Source organism: Somniosus microcephalus, unplaced genomic scaffold (assembly GCF_052327205.1).
Source record: "Somniosus microcephalus isolate GS21.2 unplaced genomic scaffold, FLI_Smic_1.0 unresolved_chr1, whole genome shotgun sequence".
NCBI classification, from domain to species: domain Eukaryota; kingdom Metazoa; phylum Chordata; class Chondrichthyes; order Squaliformes; family Somniosidae; genus Somniosus; species Somniosus microcephalus.
The window spans coordinates 154,734,339-154,754,741 of record NW_028225179.1 but is presented as its reverse complement, the minus strand read 5'-3'; the positions used below and the strand labels follow the sequence as shown (position 1 = coordinate 154,754,741).

Below are 20,403 nucleotides of genomic sequence, written 5' to 3'. Positions count from 1 at the left end.
TCCCGCTCCTTCTCGTCTCACTCCGCTTTATATCCCCGCTCCGCTCCCGCTCCTTCTCGTCTCACTCCACTTTATATCCCCGCTCCACTCCCGCTCCTTCTCGTCTCACTCCACTTTATATCCCCGCTCCACTCCCGCTCCGTCTCGTCTCACTCCACTTTATATCCCCGCTCCGCTCCCGCTCCTTCTCGTCTCACTCCGCTTTTATCCCCGCTCCGCTCCTTCTCGTCTCACTCCGCTTTATATCCCCGCTCCGCTCCCGCTCCTTCTAGTCTCACTCCACTTTATATCCCCGCTCTGCTCCCGCTCCTTCTAGTCTCACTCCGCTTTATATCCCCGCTCCAAATGCCTCTTTCTTTCCCTATCTGTTGGGGTACTGACTCAAAGCGCTAATTAATAGGAAAATAAGCAAAGCCACAAAGCACGAAAAGGCCATTTGGCCCACAGAATTCTAGAGGCAAATGTGAAGAGTCCCAGCCACCCACCCCTTCTCTCCAACCTCCAGACCCATCCTCCAGCTCAAAGCCTCGATATTAGTTGTGTCTGAGAGTCGATCTGGGTACAATAGACACATGATAGGGTTTAATTTTCAGCAGAATTCCAGGTGTTCCATGCAGGTCCGGACATTGTCCAACCTTTGCAGGCAGGAACTGAAAATCCTTCAGGAGATACGCCATGAAAATGAAGAGTTCCAATCGAGCTATTGGCTCGCCCACACAGGTCCTGGCACCGGTTCCAAAGGAGATCACGCTCTGCATGGCCCTCTCAGCATCAGCTGCCTCCAAGAAACGTTCTGCACAATGAAACAAATTAGCCCTCAATATACAGACTCAATTTTCATCCATAACTTGGTCTGAAATGTGTTGGGTCAGTTCCCAATCCACGGATCAGGGGGTACGGCAGCATAGTGGTTATGTTACTGGACTAGTAACCCTAGAGACCTGGACTAATGATCCAGTTGTGGACGAGAGTTCAAATCCCACCACGGCAGCTGGGGAATTCAGTTAATTAAATAAGTCTGGAATAAAAAGCTAGCATCAGTAATGGTGACCATGAAGTTACCAGAAAAACCCATGTGGTTCACTAATGTCCTTTGGGGAAGGAACTCTGGCCTATATGTGACTCCAGACCACATGGTTGACTCTTAACTGCCCCTTGAAATGGCCTAGCAAGCCACTCAGTTGTAACAAACCGCTACAAAGAAGTATACTTAGAATGCAGACTGCAGTGGTTCAAGAAGGTGGCTTACCACCACCTTCTCAAGGGCAACTAGGGATGGGCACTAAATGTTGGCCTTGCCAGCGACCCCCACATCCCAGGAACAAATACAAAAAAAAATTTACCTGGTTTGAAATGGGCTGGGTCAGTCCCAATCCATTGATCATCAATCATTACCTGGTCTGAAATGGGCTGGGTCAGTCCACTTGGTTTCATCCTGGTGAGCTCCGTATAGGTTTGTGATGACATTGGTTCCCTTGTGAATAAAATATCCTGCAACACTGAGGAAAAACACAACTTAAATCTCTCTTAAAGAACACTCCCCATCACTAAAGTCAACCTTTGTGCTGGCCAAGGCTTCTTCGGCAGCACTTCCCAAACCCGTGAGCTCTAACACCTAGAAGGAGGAGGCGGACCTGTGTGGGAGCAGCAGCGGGACCTGAAAGAAAGCGGAGCGGCCATAAAGGAGCGCTGCAGAGGAGGCCTGACATCGGAGTGTTGCGAGTTGGGAAAGAGTCCGAGAGCGGGAGCCGTCAAACAACAACAACTGCGAAACTGCTAAAGTGACGTCACAACCAGGGAAGGGGCTGATTGGTAAGTAGGACCTGGTGAGTATTTCTACAGTCCAGTCGTTAAAGTCAAAGTAAGGTCTCTAATTTAGAGTAAGTAGTGTTTAAAGGGAAGTAAGGTCCCGAGTGTATTTAATATTCTTTAATGTAAAGGGAATAAATTAAGGGTAGGACATGGCAGGGCAGCTCGGCACCATGGAGTGCTCCTCATGTGGGAAGTCAGGGACACTTTAGGTGTCCAGGGTGAACACATGTGCAGGAAGTGTCTCCAGCTGCAGCTACTCGAAACCCGCATTTATGAGCTGGAGCTGCGGCTGGAGTCACTGTGGAGCATCCGCGAAGCTGAGATCTTCGTGGATAGCACGAGGTGGTCACACCACAGGTAAAGAGTGCACAGGCAGACAGGGAATGGGTGTCCACCAGACAGAGTAAAAGAACTAGGAAGGTAGTGCAGGAGTCCCCTGGGTCCATCTCCCTCTCCAACAGATTTTCTGTTTTGGTTACTGATGGGGGAGATGGTTTCTCAGGGGAATGCAGCAAGAGCCAAGTCCATGGCACTACGAGTGGCTCAGCTACACAGGAGGGGTGGAAAAAGAGTGGGAGAGCAATAGTGACAGGGGATTCTATCATAAGGGGAACAGATAGACGTTTCTGTGGCCGCAGACATGACTCCAGGATGGTTTGTTGCCTCCCTGGTGCCAGGGTCAAGGATGTCACTGAACGGCTGCAGGGCATTCTGAAGGGGGAGGGCGAACAGTCAGAGGTCGTGGTTCACATTGGTGCCAATGACATGGGTAGGAAGAGGGATGAGGTCCTGCAAAAAGAATTTAGGGAGCTAGGTAGTAGATTAAAAAGCAGGACCTCAAAGGTTGTAATCTCTGGATTACTCCCGGTGTCACGTTCTAGTGAGTATAGGAATAGGAGGATAGAGCAGATGAATGCGTGGCTAAAGAGTTGGATCACTGGGTCTGCTTCTGGGGAAGGTGGGACCTGTACAAGTCGGACGAGTGGCAGGCAGTGACTAGTGGGGTACCGCAAGGATCAGTCCTAGGACCCCAGCTGTTCACAATATATATTAATGATCTGGATGAGGGAATTGGATGCAATATCTCCAAATTTGCAGACGACACAAAGCTGGGTGGGAGGGTAAGCTGTGAGGAGGATGTCGTGAAACTCCAGTACGATTTGGACAGGTTGGGTGATTGGGCAGAAACATGGCAAATGCAGTATAATGTGGATAAATGTGAGGTTATCCACTTTGGTGGCAAAAACAGGAAAGCAGATTATTATTTGAATGGCAATAGATTGGGAGAAGGGGAAGTGCAAAGAGATCTGGGTGTTCTTGTGCACCAGTCGCTGAAGGTAAGCATGCAGATGCAGCAGGCGGTTAAGAAGGCAAATGGTATGTTGGCTTTCGTAGCAAGAGGGTTCGAGTACAGGAACAAGGATGTCTTGCTACAGTTGTACAGGGCCTTGGTGAGACCGCACCTTGAGTATTGTGTGCAGTTTTGGTCACCTTACCTGAGGACGGACGTCCTTGCCATGGAAGGAGTGCAGCGAAGATTCACCAAGCTGATACCTGGGATGGCAGGAATGACGTATGAGGAGAGATTGTGTCGATTGGGCTTATACTCACTGGAGTTTAGAAGATTGAGAGGGGATCTCATCGAAACCTATAAAATTCTGTCAGGTCTGGACAGACTAGATGCAGGAAGGATGTTTCTGATGGCCGGGGAGTCCAGAACCAGGGGTCATAGTCTAAGGATAAGGGGTAAGCCATTTAGGACTGAAATGAGGAGGAATTTCTTCACCCAGAGAGCGGTGAACCTGTGGAATTCTCTGCCACAGAGGGCGGTGGAGGCCAGTTCATTAAATATATTCAAGAAAGAATTGGATATATTTCTTGAGGCTAAAGGGATCAAGGGATATGGGGAGAAGGCAGGGACAGGGTACTGAATTTGGATGATCAGCCATGATATCATTGAATGGCGGAGCAGGCTCGAAGGGCCGAATGGCCTACTCCTGCTCCTATCTTCTATGTTTCTATGTTTCTATGAACTGGAACGGGACCAACATCCTTGCGGGGAGGTTTGCTAGCACTGTTGGGGGGGGGGGTTTAAATTAACTTGGCAGGGGGATGGGATACGGAGTGGAGTTATAGTAGGAGGCGATGCACAGCCAAATATAGAGGAAAAAACAAGTCAACCTGGAAGGCAGAGAAATATGTAATGGCACAAGGGAGTATGGCAAGGCTGGATGGCATTTATTTTAATTCAAGGGCCTAGAAATTCGGTGGGCTGCGTCACCAGTTAGCGCCTAAAGAGGGCACTCAGTGGCTTTAGCGCCACTGGCCACGCCTCCCGCGATATTTAGCGGGGCGCTAATGGCGGCGTTAGCCTGTAGCGCTGCGCCGCCACCGATGATGTAATCGGTGTGCACAGCGCCCCGCAATATTGGGTCACGCTCCCCCCCCCCCCCCCACCGTAGCGCCGGTCGCAAATCGCGACCGGTTCACGGGGCCTACCTGTGGCGGTCGTGGCGCAAATTAAGGTGGAGTTGCGGGGCGGCCATTTTTTTCGGTGGCCGCCTGCCAGCACCTCCTCGCGCTGCCCTCCCCAGCCTCCTGATGCCCTCCCCGGGCAGTGCCGGCTGTGTCCCGAGAGCCCGGCACTTCTCCTCGGTGCCAGGCTCTTTCACCGGCACTCGCGATCGGTGATCACGCTGGTGCAGGTCCCTCCCCCTTAAGAAGGGGAGGAAGGCCTGCAGTACCGCAGCACACCGTGCCGCAGCATGTGGCACTGCGGCACGTCGCGCTGCGATATTCAGTTTGAGCGCCCCAAGCGGGACGCGGGGAGCCTCGAGCAGCGCCCCGAGTCCCTCTTGGGGCGCTCCAACTGGATATCGGGAGGGCGCAAACGGCTCCGCCCGGAGCGCAAATTCCGGCACCCAGGCGAGCTTGGCACCCCAAACGCGGCACCACCGAATTTTTAGCCCAGGGAGTCTTGCGAGTAAGGGAGATGAATTGAAAGTGTTGATGAACACATGGGAGTACGATATTGTTGCTATCACAGAGACATGGTTGAGGGAGGGGCAGGACTGGCAGCTCAATATTCCGGGGTATAGAATCTTCAGGCGAGACAGAGGGGGGTGTAAAAGGGGAGGGGGTGTTGCAATATTAATCAAGGAGTCAATTACTGCTGTAAGGAGGGATGATATCTTAGCAGGTTCCACTAATGAGGCCATATGGGTAGAACTTAAAAACAAAAAGGGGGAAAGCACTTTGCTGGGAGTGTACTATAGGCCCCCAAACAGTCAGGGGGAGATAGAGGAACAGATATGTAGGCAAATCTCAGAGAAGTGTAGAAATAATAGGGTAATAATAGTGGGGGATTTCAACTTCCCCAATATTAACTGGGATAGTCAGAGTGTGAAAGGCTTAGAGGGTGCAGAATTCTTAAAGTGTATCCAGGAGAGCTTTTTGAGCCAGCATGTAGAAAGTCCTACAAGAGAGGGGGCGGTACTGGACCTAATTCTAGGGAATGTAGCCAGGCAAGTGGTAGAAGTGTCAGTAGGAGAGTATTTTGGTGACAGTGACCATAATTCGGTGAGATTTAAGGTAGTCATGGAAAAGAACAAAGATGGACTGGAAATAAAGTTTCTAAATTGGGGGAAAGCCGATTTTAATATAATAAGGCAGGATCTGGCCAAATTGGACTGGGATCAGCTACTTGTAGGACAATCCACATCAAAGCAGTGGGAGTCTTTCAGAAAGGAAATAGAGAGAGTACAACACCAACATGTTCCTGTAAAGGTCAAGGGTGGGAACCCTGGATGTCAAGGGATATACAAGAATGGATTAGGAAAAAAAGGGAGGCTTTTGGCAGATACAAAGGACTAAAAACATTAGAAGCCCTAGAAGAGTATAAAAAGTGCAGGGGGATACTTAAAAAAGAAATTAGGAGAGCGAAGAGGGAGCATGAAAAAACACTGGCGGGCAAAATAAAGGAAAATCCCAAGGTGTTTTATAAGTATATTAAGGGCAAGAGGATAACCAAGGAAAGAGTAGGGCCCATTAGGGACCAAAGTGGCAATCTGTGTGTAGAGCCGGAAGATGTGGGTGAGGTTTTAAATGAATATTTTGCATCTGTGTTCACTATGGAGAAGGACGATGTAGGCATAGAAATCAGGCAGGGGGATTGTGATATACTTGAACAAATTAGAATTGAGAGGGAGGAGGTACCAGCGGTTTTAGCGGGCTCAAAAGTGGATAAATCCCCAGGCCCAGACAAGATGTATCCCGGGCTGCTGTGTGAGGCAAGGGAGGAATTGCAGGGACTCTGACACAAATTTTCAGACCCTCTCTGGCCACAGGGGAGGTGCCAGAGGTCTGGAGGACAGCTAACGTAGTGCCATTATTCAAGAACGGTAGTAGGGATAAACCAGGGAATTACAGGCCAATGAGCCTAACATCAGTGGTAGGGAAATTATTGGAAAAAATTCTGAGGGACAGAATTGGTCTCTGTGGTAAACCACGTTCACTATCGTATCACTGACCACTATTGTATCACGGTACGAGGTCGCCTCTTGCCACACTGCTATACCTGGGATGACCACTGCCGACTCCGCCTTGGCTCCACCCACCAGGCCAGGTATAAAGGTGAGCGACTGGCTGGTATTCCTCCTGCTTGGATCGGATCACCCACGAGAGTGGGCTGTTATTTAGTCAATAAAAACCTTTAGTCACCTTCGTAACTCTTCGCCTTTTATTGGAGGAATTGATCAGTCTCCACTTGGAGATGCGAGGATTAATCAACGATAGTCAGCATGGCTTTGTCAGGGGGAGATCATGTCTAACCAATTTGATTGAATTTTTCAAGGGGGTGACTAGGTGTGTGGATGAGGGTAGTGCAGTTGATGTAGTCTACATGGGCTTCTTAAGGCTTTTGACAAAGTCCTGCATGGGAGACTGGTCAAGAAGGTAAGAGGCCATGGGAACCAGGGCAATTTGGCACATTGGATCCAAAATTGACTTAGTGGCAGGAGGCAGAGGGTGATGGTCGAAGGTTGTATATGTGACTGGAAGCCTGTGTCCAGTGGTGTACTGCAGGGATCGGTGCTGGGTCCTTTGCTGTTTGTAGTGTACATTAATGATTTAGATATGAATGTAGGAGGTATGATCAGTAAGTTCGCAGATGACACGAAAATTGGTGGAGTGGTAAATAGCGAGGAGGGAAGCCTCAGGCTACAGGATGACATAGACGGGTTGGTCAGATGGGCAGAACAGTGGCAAATGGAATTTAACCCTGAACAGTGTGAGGTGATGCAGTTTGGGAGGACTAACAAAGCAAGGGAATACACAATGAATGGTAAGACCCTAGGAAAGACAGAGGATCAGAGAGACCTTGGTGTGCATGTACATAGATCCCGGAAGGCAGTAGGACAGGTAGATAAGGTGGTTAAAAAGGCATATGGGATACTTGCCTTCATTAGCCGAGGCTATGATGGAGCTGTACAAAACGTTAGTTAGGCCACAGCTGGAATACTGTGTGCAGTTCTGGTCACCACACTATAGGAAGGATGTGATTGCATTGGAGAGGGTGCAGAGGAGATTCACCAGGATGTTACCTGGGCTGGAGCGCTTCAGCTATGAAGAGAGACTGGACAGGCTGGGGTTGTTTTCCTTAGAGCAGAGAAGGCTGAGGGGGGACCTGATTGAGGTGTACACAATTATGAGGGGCATAGATAGGGTAGATAGAAAGGAACTTTTCCCCTTAGTAGAGGGGTCAATAACCAGGGGGCATAGTTTCAAGGTAAGGGGCAGGAGGTTTAGAGGGGATTGGAGGAAAAACTTTTTCACCCAGAGGGTGGTTGGAATCTGGAACTCACTGCCTGAAAGGGTGGCAGAGGCAGGAACCCTCACAACATTCAAGAAGCATTTAGTTGAGCACTTGAAATACCATAGCATACAAGGCTAGGGACCAAGTGCTGGAAAATGGGATTAGAATAGATAGGGCTTGATGGCCGGCGCAGACACGATGGGCCGAAGGGCCTCTTTCTGTGCTGTATAATTCGATGACTCTATAACTCTATAACAGCCGACGCATGGGAACTCCCTCCCTAATGGCACTGTGGGAGTACCTCCACCACACGGACTGCAGCTGTTCAAGAAGGCAGCTCACTCCCACCTTCTCGGGGGCAATTAGGGATGGGCAATAAATGCTGGCCTTGCCAGCGACGCCCACATCCTGTGAACTGATAAAAGCAATGTTCCATTGGTTCACTCTCCTAGTTTCGATCGCCTGAGGGGGTCAGGGAGGAGTTTTCCAGAGATATTCTTTCTCTTATTGACTCTGGATTTTATCTCTCGCGGGAGATGGCATGGCTGTGGGGGAATGGGGTGGTGGGAGTGGGTGGGAAGAAGTGTCTAGTTCTGATGCTCTGGCCATCATGGTGTGGGTCCGGTTTGATGGACCAGATGCTCTGTTCATGCCCGTCATTTTCATATGTCAACAAAACTCATATGTTCGGATGTCAATGAAACCATTGTTTGCCCCCCTGGATGAGCTTCCAACCACATGTCCGCTCCAACGCCAAGACGCCCACTCCCATCTGCGCAAAATTGCCCATCTCTGCCCCTGCCTCAGCTCACCTGGTGCAGAAACCCTCATCCATGCCTTGGTTACCTATAGACTGTAATACCTGCCCTCTGTGTTTTCTAATGAATATTTCTCTTCAAACGTCAAGTGAAAGAAGGATGGGCCAAACTGCATTACTTTCACTCTTATTAGAAAGTGTCGATCAGCAGGACCTCAAGGTCTAGCCAGCCCTCTCAGTCATAGGATGAAGGGGACAGAGACCCAAGGTCATCGAAACATAGAAACATAGAAGATAGGAGCAGGAGTAGGCCATTCGGCCCCTCAAGCCTGCTCCGCCATTCAATGAGATCATGGCTGATCATCCAAACTCAGTACCCGGTCCCTGCCTTCTCCCCATATCCCTTGATCCCTTTAGCCTCAAGAAATATATCTAACTCCTTCTTGAATATATTTAATGAATTGGCCTCAACTGCCTTGTGTGGTAGAGAATTCCACAGGTTCACCACTCTCTGGGTGAAGAAATTCCTCCTCATCTCTGTCCTAAATGGCCTACCCCTTATCCTTAGACTGTGACCCCTGGTTCTGGACTCCCCGGCCATCGGGAACATCCTTCCTGCATCTAGTCTGTCTAGTCCTGTTAGAATTTTATAAGTTTCAATGAGATCTCTGCAGAAAATGATGTACAAAATGAGCAAGAAGCCAGCAGGGGAGAGGGGGGGGGGGGGGGTGGTGGCGGTGGAGCTACCTTGTGTTACAGGTTGTGCGGTGCATCAAGGACAGAGGGACCACAGGTCGCAGCCGCAGAACCTCGGCAATGGTGGCATTCAGGACGAGCAGGTTCTTCCGGTCCGCGTAGGTCGGGTAACGGTCTTCTCCGACAACGTCGCACATTTCACTGTAAATTCTGTCCTGAATCTGCAAGGGCAAAGGTGAAAGGGGTGGATGGGAGCGAGACATGTTGACATGCTTGTGACTGGCAGGTATGCCACGTGCTGCCACGCATTCTGGGCTTCCCCTCCCTACCTGTTTCCGCTTAATGTCTCCCCATCCCCACAACCCACCCAAAAAAATAAAATGGTAAGCAAATGCTGTGAGGAAAATAATGGGGTGTCATGAACTTACATCGTATTGCTAAAATATACTGTAAAAAGCCACCGCAAAAATGGAGTGTAGTGGAGCTATCAGAGGAACATCGGAACGAGATGAACCTTCTTCCACTATCTCTGAACTAGAATTGTCTTAGTTACTTGCGTGTTACAGTAGTTTCAAGTTGCCTTATTAAAAAGAAATGTACGGTTGGACTGGCGGGCGTGCAGGAGACGACACTGTCGGTTTGAACAAGTGCCGTGTAGTTTATGGGCTGTCACTCACCTCTGGCCTGTGAATCAGAAACGCAATTGCCCAGCCTAGGGTGGACGATGTGGTTTCTGTGCCACCGATAAACAGGTCCACAATTATCATATGAATGTGTTCCTCCGTGACCTCCCCACATTCTGAAGCGCCTTTGTCTTGGTCCCAGAAGATCTTCATCAGAACATCTGTGGCATCTCGCATCTTCCCCTTCTGAAATGTCGCCTGCAACACAAAGCTTTGAATGTAACGTCGCCCGTCTCCGCCCCTGCCTCAGCTCATCTGCTGCTGAAACCCTCATCCAATCCTTTGTTACAGGAAACTTTCGTTTAACCGGAGGTTAAAAGTCCGGAAAGCTCTATCTACCGGCAAAATTCAGGAGCCGTTTTCTATAAGTTTTTTTACTTCTCGTTGCTTTTTTTTTCCCCAGTCAGGCTCTGCAAGGTCTGTAGCTAAGCAACAGCTTCAGCTAGAGACGCTTGCAGCTGCAGCCGACTGTTTTGAAGCTGTTGCTAAGCAACAGGGTTTGTTGATTCACACGGAGCTGAAAAGCTCTGTATGTTTTAACATTAGCGCTGGTTTATACGGCAGTTTTGATCTACCGGCACCAGCTCGGTCCCGTCAGTGCCGGATACCAGAAAGTTTCCTGTACCTCCAGACTCGACTATTCCAGCGCACTCCTGGCTGGCCTCCCATCCTCCACCCTAGATAAACTTGAGCTCACCCAAAACTCTGCTGCCCGTGTCCTAACTCGCACCAAGTCCCATTCACCCATCACCCCCTGTGCTCACTCACCTACACTGGCTCCAGGTCTAGCAACACCTCGATTTTAATATCCTCATCCTTGTTTTCAAATCCCTCCATGGCCTCACCCCTCCCTATCTCTGTAACCTCCTCCAGCCCTACAACCCTCCGAGATCTCTGCGCTCCTCCAATTCTGGCCTCTTGCGCATCCCCGATTTTAAGCGCTCCACTATTGGTGGCCGTGCCCTCAGCTGCCTGGGCCCTAAGCTCTGGAATTCACTCCCTAAACCTCTCTGCCGCTCTACCTCTCTCTCGCTCTCCTCCTTTAAGACGCTCCTTAGAACCTACCTCTTTGACCAAGCCTTTGGTCACCCGTCCTAATATCTCCTTATGTGGCTCGGTGTCAAATTTTTTTGAGAACGCGCCTGTGAAGTGCCTTGGGATGTTTTACAACATTAAAGGCGCTATACAAATGCAAGTTGTTGTTGTTACCTCATGTGCCGACTCAGGTCAATGGAAATAAAAATCTCCCAGCTCACTTTAGCCCAGATACTTTCCTTCCCTTACAGGATTCTGACAAACTGTTCCAATCCCTTCCTTTATTGCGCCAATATCACGTTTAATTCCTCCAGTATCACGTTTAATTCCTCATACTCTTTATCTTCTCTTAGCACTGAGGCATTCAGGGGTGGAATTTCCGCACGGGGTCCCACAATCCACTGTTGTAACTTTGGCATAAGATCGGCAGAAATACCCGAGAAACGATTGCCGGGTCAGGTGCAGCACAGACAGATGCAGATCGAAGCTCCATCTACTTGGACCCAACAATGTGCTTCAACCCCCACCGCCCCAGAAGAGCGCCCCCTACTGCACCAGCATGATATTTATTTCCCATTGTCCGCACTGGCCACCCTTAAGCTGACTGGGTGACATTGTCAATTAGTGCCACCTTTGGGCAGCAGTGTGCTGTATGCCAGTGAGAGTGCCCAAACTCATTTTGTATCTTACAGCTCGCAGGCTGGGAAGACTTTCCTACCATCATGGTGTAAGATAGAGGTGTACCTGTAGGATTTAGTAAACATTATTAAGATTCTATAACCATTATTAAATAACTATAATATGTGAAATTGTATGTTAAAAGCCTAAAAGCCTGTATAAAATGGAAAATGGCTGAGAGCAAAGCAGGATGGGAAATTATGCTAACCTGACTAAAAACCTCTGTTTTAGATTACTGAAGTGATGGAATGTTGTGCTGGATCAACATGGAGACTGTCGGAGATGAGGAATTCAGTAATATTTTGTTTAAAGAGACAAGAACTAGAGAGAGAGATAGGAGTTGGAGACATCCTTCATTGGTACAGCTATAGGATGGGCAGACTGTTTAGAAAACATTTTAGGAAATGTTCTGTGAAAAGTGAACATCTAAGACAAGGGTACTTTGTTGTGCACAGAAAGAGACCTAGTGGGATTAACAAGGTCATAAGATGGCTAACGAGGGAAGCGAGACTTTTACCAGGTGTCAGAGGGTTAATAACTGCCACGTAGGCAAAACGAGAGGAAAAAGGGTATAAAGATACAGGTTTTGAACACCGAAAGTAGCGCATTGTGTAACCAGAGTTTGAGAAGCTTCAGTTAACAGAACACAGCAAGAACCCAGAGAAGCGAGCTTCAGTCAACAGAACACAGCAAGAACCCAGAGAAGCGAGCTTCAGTCAATAGAACACAGCAAGATACATCAGGAGACCGTGCCGCAGTCACTCGGAAGGAACACCCAGGTTCGAACACACAGACTGTGACTATCTTCTTGTTCAGTACTACTTCTTTGTACTGGATATTTAATGCTTAATAAACCTGTTTTACTGATACACAATATACCTGGACCCAGAGCGGTTTGTGTAGTCATGGACAAATTATTATAAGAGCTTTTGAAAGCTACAATGGGTGTGCGCTGTGGCTCAGTGGGTAGCACACACGTCTCTGAGTCAGACGTGCTCCACCCCGAGAGACTAGAGCACAAAATTCAGGCTGACAAAATTCTTCCAGGGCTTGACAGGGTAGATGCAGGGAGGATGTTTCCCCTGGCTGGGGAGTCTAGAACCAGGGGTCATAGTCTCAGAATAAGGGGTCGGCCATTTAGGATTGAGATGAGGAGAAATTTCTTCACTCAGAGGGTGGTGAATCTTTGGAATTCTCTACCCTAGAGGGCTGTGGAGTCTGAGTCGTTGAGTATATTCAAGACAGAGATCGATAGATTTTTGGACTCTAGGGGAATCAAGGGATATGGGGATCGGGCGAGAAAGTGGAGTTGAGGTCGAAGATCGGCCATGATCTTATTGAATGGCGGAGCAGGCTCGAAGGGCCAAATGGCCGACTCCTGCTCCTATTCCTCATGTTCTTATGTTCGTATGACACTCCTAGTGCAGTACTGAGGGAGCGCTGCACTGTCAGAGGTGCCAGACTGCCCTCTCAGGTGGACGTAAAAAATCTCACGGCCACTATTTCAAAGAAGAGCAGGGAGGTTCTCCCTGTTGTCCTGGCCAATATTTATCCCTCAAACAACTTCACCAAAAAAACAGATTACCTGGTCATTATCACGTTACTGCTTGTAGGAACTTGCTGTGCGCAATTTGGTTACCACCTTTCCTTAATTACAACAGTGACTACACTTCAAAAAGTACATCATTGGCTGTGTAGTGTTTTGGGATGTCCTGAGGTCGTGAAATGTGCTCTATAAATGCAAATTCTTTCTTTCTTTCTATCATGCATCAATCTAGACACCCCAAAGTGGTAGTAAGACCCTCTGCCACCAAATCTTTACACCTGGGCTTTGCAGAGGCCAAAGCATTTATTTCACAATTCCAATTTATGCTCATTTTTATTTCTACAAGCGCACCAGGTGTTCTCTCCTGAGACTTGGACTACAGTTCACAGCTCGGGCAGAGAGGAGCGGTCTTTATCTCAGATCTAACCACCGCATCACTAGAACTGGGAGTTTTAGAGTGCTAATGCTGGCCTTAAGGATGGAACTGTTCCAATACCGCACTTTGAGATTTTCCTTCCATTGAGGTTAATGGGTGGAAAATTGCAGGCGCTACAACCATGCTTTTCTGATCAGCCTTTGTGAGAATCTACCTGCCCCTTGGCGACGTGCGGTCTCAGGCAAATCCTGCCAAGGTTTCAGATGTCTGCAGGAAGTATTTCGGCCCCAATCGTGGTGTCGCCGTGCTCACTCACCTTGTGTTTCTGAATCTGCTGTCGCACAAAGGAGTCTCGCTTCTCCAATGCCTTTCGAAAGTCCTTCCACGTAGAATTGGGAAAATTCTAATGAAAAACACATGGAAAAAAAGCACATGGGACACCAGTGTTATTTATCGATGTCCAGAGCCTGGAACTCCAGTGTTATTCACACTCATCCAGTGCCTGAAACAACAGTGTTATTCACACTCATCCAGTGTCTGAAACTACAGTGTTATTACACACATCCAGTGCCTGAAACAATAGTGTTATTTACAAACATCCAGTGTCTGAAACTACAGTGTTATTACACACATCCAGTGCCTGAAACAATAGTGTTATTTACAGACATCCAGTGTCTGAAACTACAGTGTTATTCACACTCATCCAGTGCCTGAAACAACAGTGTTATTTACAAACATCCAGTGTCTGAAACTACGGTGTTATTACACACATCCAGTGCCTGAAACAACCGTGTTATTCACACACATCCAGTGCCTGAAACTCCAGTGTTATTCACACACATCCAGTGCCTGAAATTCCAGTGATATTTACACACATCCAGTGCCTGAAACACAAGTGTTATTCACAGACACCCAGGGCTAGATTTTCAGTATAGGCAGTTTTGGGGCGCTAACCTTAGCGCCCGCCCGAAGTTAGCGCCCGCCCCAAAGTAGCGCCCCGTTGCCGGGAATTCAGTGGCTTCACCCGAAGAGGTTGGTGGAGCGCTAAAAGAGGCGTTCCACTACTATCTTTAGGCGCTAAGCCGGCGGTCCAGAGGGATAGCGCCCAGGCGGGGCGCAGCGCGGGTGCGGTCATTTTTGGACTGACAGCAGACCCCGTGGCGCCGACCAGCTCTTAAAGGGGGAAGGGACGAATTGGTCTGCTGCCACGCCCTGCACACTGCAGCCTTGCAAAGAGGCCTCAACACTGCTGCTCAGCCCCAGAAAGTCATGGCAACGCCAGAGAAGGCCCGTCAGCGTGCCCTGCGCTTCTCAGAGGGTGATCTGGACATAATGGTCACAGCTCTGGAGGTGAGGCGCAAGATCTTGTTCCCAGAGAGTGGGAGGAATCCAACCCACCACGACTACACCAAAGCCTGGAAGCAGCTCGCCCAGAGGGTGACGTTCACCGGCGATGCCCCCAGGACCCACAAACAATGTCGTAAAAAATACAACGACCTGACCAGGATTGTCAAGGTGAGTAGCCTTTCCAGTCTCCTCCTCATTCTTGCATGTACACCTGACATGATGGGCAAAGGGAGCTGAAAGTCCTATTGGCCAGCCCTCAGCCAGCAGCATTGGGACAGTCATGAGCATCAAATGGCCATTCGGCACTCTACACTTTGGCCAAGCTATTCCACCATGGGAGGCAGTGCACACGACATCAGGGCTTCACTCTGGCCAAGCTATTCCACCATGGGAGGCAGTGCACACTACATCAGGGCTTCACTCTGGCCAAGCTATTCCACCATGGGAGGCAGTGCACACTACATCAGGGCTACACTGCGCACTTACAGCCCGTCCTTTCTCTTGCAGGCTAAAGTAGCCTTTAATCACCAGGCCCGTGCCAGGGGTGGCCGCGCCAAGCTGCAGAAGCTCACTCGGCTGGAGGAGCGCGTGTGTGTGCTCATGGGAGCCCGTGTGATTGTCCCCACAGTGTGCGGAGTATCCGACCTTCCACTGCCCGGCAATGGTAAGGACCTCGCCTTTTGGCCCTCTCACGTCGCACTGGCCCATCCGAGCTACCTCCTTTGCCACTGTCCCACCAATGCGCTGAATGCCACCAGTCCTAACTCCCTCGCTGACGCCATCTCCTCACTCTGAAGCTACTCTTGTGCATTCCTGCTTTCAGCTGGTGACGACCAGGACCCTGAAGCTGCCAGTGACAGCACCTCCGAGCAGGAGGAGGAGGAGGAGCAAGCCGGACCATTGGGGGAACAGTCACGTCCCGCAGGAGAGGAGGAAATGCTTGACACCTCCTCACTGGACGAGTGCCTGGAGGAACTGTCGCAGGGCAATGCAGCTTCTGGGACCAGTGGCGTCCAGCCACCCAGCAGCCGTGCGCGTGGCCCGCGGCCTTCCCCCCAAAGGGGGGAAGGATCAGAGGGGAGTGCTGCTGCTCGGCACACTCGCCGTCACCAACGCGGCAAGGGTCCCCTAGTTCGGCCCCCTCCTCCCCAGCGGGAGAGTCGCGACTCCAGTCCGGACACCTTCACTTCGGAGGAGGTGCGGAAGCTGGATAAGATGGCCGATGACTCGGACCGGCGCCACACGGAGCTCATGAGCGTGGTGGGGCGCATGCCTGAGGCCATCGAGTCGCTGGCGACCAGTGTGCGCGAGTTCGGGGCAGCAACTGCCGCGAGTGGCCGCATGCTGACTGATGCCGTCAAGACCCTGGCGGATGTGATGCGCGCGCACACCAGGACCACAGGGGCACTCACTGCTGCCACACGCGCTGTCTCAGGCAGGCATCGCCAGGGCAGCCGCCGCGCTGGACCATCCCAGCAAGCCGCCCCTCGGCTGATTGCTGCGGATCCTGCAGTGCGGGCCCGGCCGAGTGCCACCGCGCCACAGCACCAGCCAGCGCATCCCAGACGCCAGCTGGCCCACATTGCGCCATCCGTCGCCGCCATTCCCCCACTGGGGCGTCAAGGGCAAGCGGCTGCAGCTGATGGTGGCCAGGCTCAGGTGCGCCACTCAGCAGACGGCCCCTCGAGGCCCAAACGCCGTGTAGGCCGCCCCCCAGCGGCATCTGGCGGAAGGGCATCTGAGCCTCAGGCGCCTTCCCCCAGCCTCGCAGCAGCCACTGGGCAGAGCTTGCGAAGGAGCAGCAGGCCGGGCAGGGGAGGCAAAAGGCTGGCCAAGGTCTCGCCCTCAGCAGAGGGTGTGGGCAGCTTTCCTTTAATATGGCGGTGGCCATCTTTATTTTGCCCATGGTTGTGTTGTTGGAGGGCTTATTTTTTGCGTTAGGCCGACGTTGAGGCCCGGTTTGAAGAAAGGTGGAGCGACTCCTCCCCAGTTTGTGGGAGTGAGTCGTTTGTTGGGCTTTTTGTGGGGCCCGTTTATTGTTTTTGGGGATTCATGTGGGAAGGGCTTTTCATTTTTGTGCAATAAAAAATTATCTTTATTCATGCAGTCTCCATGGTTGTTCTTCTTAGTGTTTGTTGGCTTCGCCGGCTGAGGGCTTGCGGAGCGGCTGCATTCATCTTCCCTCATGGCCCCTGGCCATTCCCTGACAGGGGGCTTAGAAGTACCGTGTAATAAGGTGGCGTCGTGCGGCCCTTGGCCCTGGTCGCTCCCTCCTGGGAACGTACTCCTGCTCCTCCTCCTCCTCCTCCTCATGCTCCTCCTGCTCCTCCTCCTGAGGTGCTGGTCCAACGTCAGGTGGCAGTGCCTGAGTCCTGCGGATAGCCAGGTTGTGTAGCATGCAGCAAACCACCACAAATTGGGAGACCCGGTCCGGCGAATACTGGAGAGCTCCTCCGGAGCGATCAAGGCAGCGGAACCACTGCTTGAGGACCCCAATAGTTAGCTCGATGATGTTGCGGGTGGTTTGATGGCTCTCGTTGTAGGCCTCTTCAGCAGCGGTCCTGGGCGCGCGGAGCGGGGTCATGAGCCAGGTGCACAAAGGATAGCCTTTGTCCCCGATGAGCTATCCTCTTGGGGGAGGCTGTGCCTGGAACATGTCATGCACAGTACTCTGCCGCAGGATAAAGGCATCGTGGCTGCTGCCTGGGAAGCTGGCATTGACTGCCATGATGCGCTGCTTGTGGTCACATACCAGCTGCACATTCAGAGAATGGTAGCCCTTCCTGTTGCGATACTGCTCGCCATGCTCCAGAGGGGCCCGCAAAGCCACATGCGTACAGTCAATGGCGCCCTGCACCAAGGGGAATTCCCCGAGTCTGGCAAATCCCAATGCGCGCTGATGCTGGCTCTCGAGGGCCATGGGGAAGGAGATGAATTGGCTTCTCCTTCTGAACAGTGCTTCGGTCACGTGGCGGATGCAGCGATGCGCGCCATACTGGGAGATGTTTGCTATGTCCCCAGCAGCGTATTGGAAGGAGCCGGTGGCATAGAAGTTCAATGCCACCGTCACCTTCACTTCCACCGACAGAGACGTCCTGCACCTGAGCTTTGGCCGCAGATCTCGGCGAAGCAGGTGGCAGATCTCTGCAATCACCTCCTTTCGGAATCGGAGCCTTCTAACACATCACGCGGCACTCATGTTTAGGTAGGAGCGCTGCTGGCGGTATAGCCTGACTGGGTAAGGCCTACGTGGCTGACGCCTGTAGCCCCCTCTGCCTCTAGCCAGGGCTGCCCCTCTCACAATGCGTCTGCGAGCCCTACGGACATGGCGCTGCAGCTCCGCGTTGGCACCCCATGCAGCCCCCATCAAATCCTGGCAAACAGTCTAATTTCCAAATGGCCACTTGCAGCGCTATGGCCTGAGTCCAAAAATACCTGGCTCTTGCTGCTTGAAACCAGTTAGCTATCCTCCTTGTTGTGTCTCCAGAAATGCGTTGCACAAGACTGTTTTCTGAAAAAAGGCTGGCCTTTATACTGGAGAGGACGTTCCCTTTAATTAGCGCCCCCCGGGGCCCGCGCTGGTTGTGTTGCGTTCCTTTTTCCAAACGCTCCGGCCGCCCGCCGCACAATGGGGCGGTCCGACTGAAGTTTGCAATCGGGGCGGCCAAAGGGCGTTGCACGAGGATGTGACGTCATTTTCTGCGCACGCATCCGGGCGGGCGCTAAACTTTGCGCCGGCGCTAACGGGCAACTTAATTTGGGGCGGGGCGCAAACTGCGCTGCGCCCGGGCGCTACACGCATAGCGCCCGGAAATCACTTCTCTTAAGGCGCTAACTGCTGGCGCAAGCGACTGAAAATCTAGCCCCCAGTGTCTGAAACTCCAGTGTTATTAACAGACATCTAGAACCTGAAACTCCAGTGTTATTCACACACACATCCAGTGCCTGAAACTCCAGTGTTATTAACAGACATCTAGAACCTGAAACTCCAGTGTTATTCACACACACATCCAGTGCCTGAAACTCCAGTGTTATTAACAGACATCTAGAACATGAAACTCCAGTGTTATTAACAGACATCTAGAACCTGAAACTCCAGTGTTATTCACACACACTTCCAGTGCATGAAACTCCAGTGTTATTAACAGACATCTAGAACCTGAAACTCCAGTGTTATTCACACACACATCCAGTGCCTGAAACTCCAGTGTTATTAACAGGCATCCAGTGCATGAAACTCCAGTGTTATTAACAGACATCTAGAACATGAAACTCCAGTGTTATTCACACACACATCCAGTGCCTGAAACTCCAGTGTTATTAACAGGCATCCAGTGCATGAAACTCCAGTGTTATTTACAGACATCCAGTGCATGAAACTCCAGTGTTATTCACAAGCATCCAGTGCTTGAAACAACAGTGTTATTCACAAACATCCAGTGCCTGAAACTCCAGTGGTATTCACACTTATCCAGTGCCTGAAACTCCAGTGTTATTTACAGGCATCCAGTGCCTGAAACTCCAGTGTTATTCACACTCATCCAGTGCCTGAAACTCCAGTGTTATTCACAAGCGTCCAGCGCTTGAAACAACAGCATTATTTACAGGCAACCAGGGCATGGAAAGCCAATATTATTCAAAGACATCCAGTGCATGAGACGCCAGTGCTGTATGCAGACATTGTGGGTAGATTTTGACTATCGGCCGCCCGTATTACTCCTTGCCCCATTTTTATTTCAATCAAATTCTAGCTGCAGACAGACTGGCCACGCAGATGAGGTACTCAGGACCACCATCACGTTAACAATAGTGTTATAGACCTTGTGATGCCCTACACATTCTGCACTGAGCACCCTGAGTTACATTAAGTGAAAATGAAGTGGGATCTTCCATCTTTCTTACCTGTAAAAGAGGAAACATGTCGATAAGATTGATTGAGGGTGACCCCCAGAGAGTAACCAGCTCAACCAGGCAGTCATGTATATCCTGAAGCTCTGCGTCGATCTTCTCGTACTGCCACAGTCAAACAATGAAAGAAATAAAATAAAGCGCGACAGACAGCAAATGAAGCCCACTGAATTACACTGACACACCACATTGACCAATACTGACCCTGTGTCCCTCCATTGACCAACACTGAACGTGTGTCCCATTGACCAACACTGACCCTGTGTGTCCCGCCATTGACCAACACTGACCCTGTGTGTCCCATTGACCAACACTGACCCTGTGTGTCCCATTGACCAACACTGACCCTGTGTGTCCCATTGACCAACACTGACCCTGTGTGTCCCATTGACAAACACTGACCCTGTGTGTCCCCTCATTGACCAACACTGACCCTATGTGTCCCCTCATTGACCAACACTGACCCTGTGTGTCCCATTGACCAACACTGACCCTGTGTGTCCCATTGACAAACACTGGCCCTGTGTGTCCCTCCATTGAACGACAATGACTCTGTGTGTCCCATTGACCAACACTGATCCTGTGTGTCCCATTGACCAACACTGACCCTGTGTGTCCCATTGACCAACACTGACCCTGTGTGTCCCATTGACCAACACTGATCCTGTGTGTCCCATTGACCAACACTGACCCTGTGTGTCCCATTGACCAACACTGACCCTGTGTGTACCTCCATTGACCAACACTGACCCT

General features: G+C 50.7%; 1 protein-coding gene across 1 annotated transcript in view; it reads right to left on the bottom strand.

Moving 5' to 3' along the window:
- Positions 1–533: 533 nt before the first annotated feature.
- Positions 534–20,403, bottom strand: part of cyp21a2 (cytochrome P450, family 21, subfamily A, polypeptide 2) — a 49,983-nt gene continuing 30,113 nt past the window's right edge. The window contains exons 5-10 of the mRNA XM_085975133.1: positions 19,645–19,755; positions 13,712–13,798; positions 9,755–9,958; positions 9,129–9,298; positions 1,396–1,499; positions 534–793 (exon numbers count right to left, since the gene is read on the bottom strand). Of these exons, the coding sequence (XP_085831259.1) occupies positions 534–793; positions 1,396–1,499; positions 9,129–9,298; positions 9,755–9,958; positions 13,712–13,798; positions 19,645–19,755 (936 nt within the window). The remainder of the gene's footprint in view (positions 794–1,395; positions 1,500–9,128; positions 9,299–9,754; positions 9,959–13,711; positions 13,799–19,644; positions 19,756–20,403) is intronic.